Source organism: Plectropomus leopardus, unplaced genomic scaffold (genome assembly GCF_008729295.1).
Source record: "Plectropomus leopardus isolate mb unplaced genomic scaffold, YSFRI_Pleo_2.0 unplaced_scaffold2304, whole genome shotgun sequence".
NCBI classification, from domain to species: domain Eukaryota; kingdom Metazoa; phylum Chordata; class Actinopteri; order Perciformes; family Serranidae; genus Plectropomus; species Plectropomus leopardus.
The window spans coordinates 1-3,162 of NW_024624981.1; the positions used below are offsets into that span (position 1 = coordinate 1).

The 3,162-nt window shown below is 48.0% G+C and overlaps 1 protein-coding gene across 1 annotated transcript; it reads right to left on the minus strand.

The window, feature by feature from the left end:
* Positions 1–260: 260 nt before the first annotated feature.
* Positions 261–2,477, minus strand: LOC121966087 (sterol regulatory element-binding protein cleavage-activating protein-like; the record flags this gene model as incomplete). Its single annotated transcript, XM_042516188.1, has 4 exons — positions 261–494; positions 1,222–1,327; positions 1,617–1,837; positions 2,320–2,477. Coding segments are annotated over 4 exons (719 nt in total), but the record flags the coding sequence as incomplete, so codon positions are not given.
* Between the last annotated feature and the right edge of the window lie 685 nt (positions 2,478–3,162).

A 3,162-nucleotide genomic window follows, 5' to 3' on the forward strand; every position in this document is an offset into this window, starting at 1 on the left:
ATTAGCAGCCGGTAGCGGCTAAAAGTATAGGACTTAGCCACTACATTATCTTTCAAATGTTTTGATAGAGAAAACATTTTTGTTCGTTTGTTTTTACTTTTGACAGTTTTTGAAGAAAACATTTAGGCTTTTTTCAAAATTATCATCATGCCGTGTGTGTGTGTGTGTGTGTGTTTGTAGAGTGAAGTGTGTGTTCCTGTGTAAGGATTAACCCTGCGGCAGACAGGAACAACCTCTGCACACAGACACACACACCAGGCTGGAGATTTTTGTGTGTGAAGAGCGTGAAGGACGCTGCCGGTGGCGGCGGCTCGTACGCACGTGTGGAGAAGTAGATGTAGGCAAACAGGATGATGTAGGTGGTGACGAGCGGGATGAGCTCCGCCACGCCGATCTCCTCTTTGAAGTGGACGTGGACCATGTGGTCGTCCCTCAGGCTGCAGTTGGCCGACGGGTGCAGCTGCTTCAGACGAGCCCGCAGGCTGGACAGGAAGCTGCACGTACGCACACGCACACGCACACACACACACACACACACACATATATATATATACATACATACACACACACACACACAGTTACTGTGAGAAAGTGCTCATCATCATCATCATCATCATCATCATTTATTTATTAAATAAAATAAAAGACACTGAGGGTGAGACAGTCACTCTCAGCAGACAGGTCGTCCCTACAGACTCGTCTTTCACACGAGTCAGACCTGCACCGTTATTACACGTATGACTCCACACACATACATCACATGCTATCATCATATCATACATTACATTTATTAGTTTTATGGCTGTTATCATTGTTGCGTGTTACGTTATTACCATGATTGCTGTGCACCCATAACTGGCTTTGTGGACACACTGAGTCTGAGACACTCAGAGAAACACTGCAGAGTCTGTGTGCAGGTGTGTGTGTGTGTGTGTGTGTGTGTGTGTGTGTGTGTGTGTGTCACTGGAAGGTGCTGTTGATCAGGGAGCAGACGACGTGTGCTGACAGCTTCAGAGGACACACGGAGCTCTGAGGTCGATGTAAATCTATCATAAATCTCCTGCTCACTGTGACTCAGACATGTTTCCTAAAAGCTTTAAGTCAGCAGACTGAAGTGGCTTCACACACACTCAGAGTCAGAAACACCGACGAATGAAGCTGATGTCAGGATGAACAAAGGGCAGATCAAACCTCTCAGCTTCTGTCTGCAGCTGCACTCACCTGGAATCATAGGAGGACAGGACCACAGTGATGGTGTACGTCACCACACGCCTCCTGTTGTAGTGACTCACACCTGTGAACCTCCCCGGCACGCCAAACAACAGGTCTGAAACACACACACACACACACACACACACACACACATAAACATGATATCCCTCCGCCCACACACATACACACATCATATCATATCACACACATACACACACACACACACCCATCATATCACACACACACACACACACACACACACACACACACACACACACACACACACACACATATACACACCACACCATCATACCAGGTGTCAGTCCTAACATGTTATAAAAATGTCTGTCCTAACATGTTCAGAACATGTGTCTTTCCTGACATGTTAGGATCATGTGTCATACCTCGGAGCGTGGCAGACGTGTGCAGGCCTTTGGGTTCGTGTTTCTGGATGGTCTTCAGCAGGTCCGGGTCCGAGTCAAACAGCTCCCGCTGGTTCTGCCAGTAGTTCCCCGGAGACACCAGCAGGCAGCCGTGCTCCGGGAGCACCGACTGCATCCGCCTCAACCCCGGGAACAGGTCCGTCACCTGAAGACACAACGTCTCCAGACTGCGGACACCAGAACTGACAGAGGACACACAGAAACGAGGACAGACAGAAAAAGGAGAGACAGAGAATGAGGACACACAGAGGACAGAGAGGGGAGACAGTGGACAGAGAGAGAGAGGACAGACAGACAACAGAGAGAGAGGGGAGACAGTGGACAGACAGAGAGAAAGGAGAGATAGAGAGAGAGGACAGAGAGGAGAGACAGTGGACAGAAAGAGAGAGAGGAGAGATAGAGAGACGGAGGACAGACAGAAAGGAGAGAAACAGAGAGAGGACAGACAGAGAGGAGAGACACAGAAAGAGGACAGACAGAGATGAGAGAGGAGGGAGAGGAGAGACAGAGAAAGAGGGGAGACAGAGGACAGACAGAGAGAGAGGAGAGACAGAGGTCTAAGAATCATTATCAGCACAGCAGGACATTAACATCATATGTCCACCTCCTCCTGAAAACACCTGCTGTCTTACCTGTCAGGTGTGTTACCTGTCAGGTGAGTTACCTGTCAGAGTGGACATGGTTGCGGATCTCCTCCAGCAGGCTGAAGGCTCGACTAAGCGGTGACCGAAACGCATCCACCGGCACCAGACTGCTGTCCCACGGAGACACCGCCGCCTTGACCAACACCTGCTGAATGTAGGCGACCGGAGGACCCCGGTACTACACAAACATAAACACATGCACGCACCAACACGCACGCAAACACGCACGCACGCACGCACGCGCGCGCGCACACACACACACACACACACACACACACACCACACACACACACACACACACACACACACACACACACACACACACACACAGCTCGTATGCTCGTTTAATGGGATATACACACGTGGACAAAATTGTTGGTACCCTTTGGTTAATGAAAGAAAAACTCACAATGGTCACAGAAATAACTTGAATCTGGCAAAAGTAATAATAAATAAAAATTCTATGAAATTTAACCAATGAAAGTCAGACATTGCTTTTCAACCATGCTTCAACAGAATTATTTAAAAAAAAAAAATCATGAAACAGGCCTGGACAAAAATGATGGTACCCTCAACTTAATATTTTGTTGCACAACCTTTTGAGGCAATCACTGCAATCAAACGATTCCTGTAACTGTCAATGAGACTTCTGCACTTCTCAGCAGGTATTTTGGCCCACTCCTCATGAGCAAACTGCTCCAGTTGTCTCAGGTTCGAAGGGTGCCTTTTCCAGACGACATGTTTCAGCTCCTTCCAAAGATGCTCAATAGGATTTAGGTGAGGGCTCATAGAAGGCCACTTTAGAATACTCCAATATTTTCCTCTTAGCCATTCTTGGGTGTTTTTAGCTGTGTGTTTTGGGT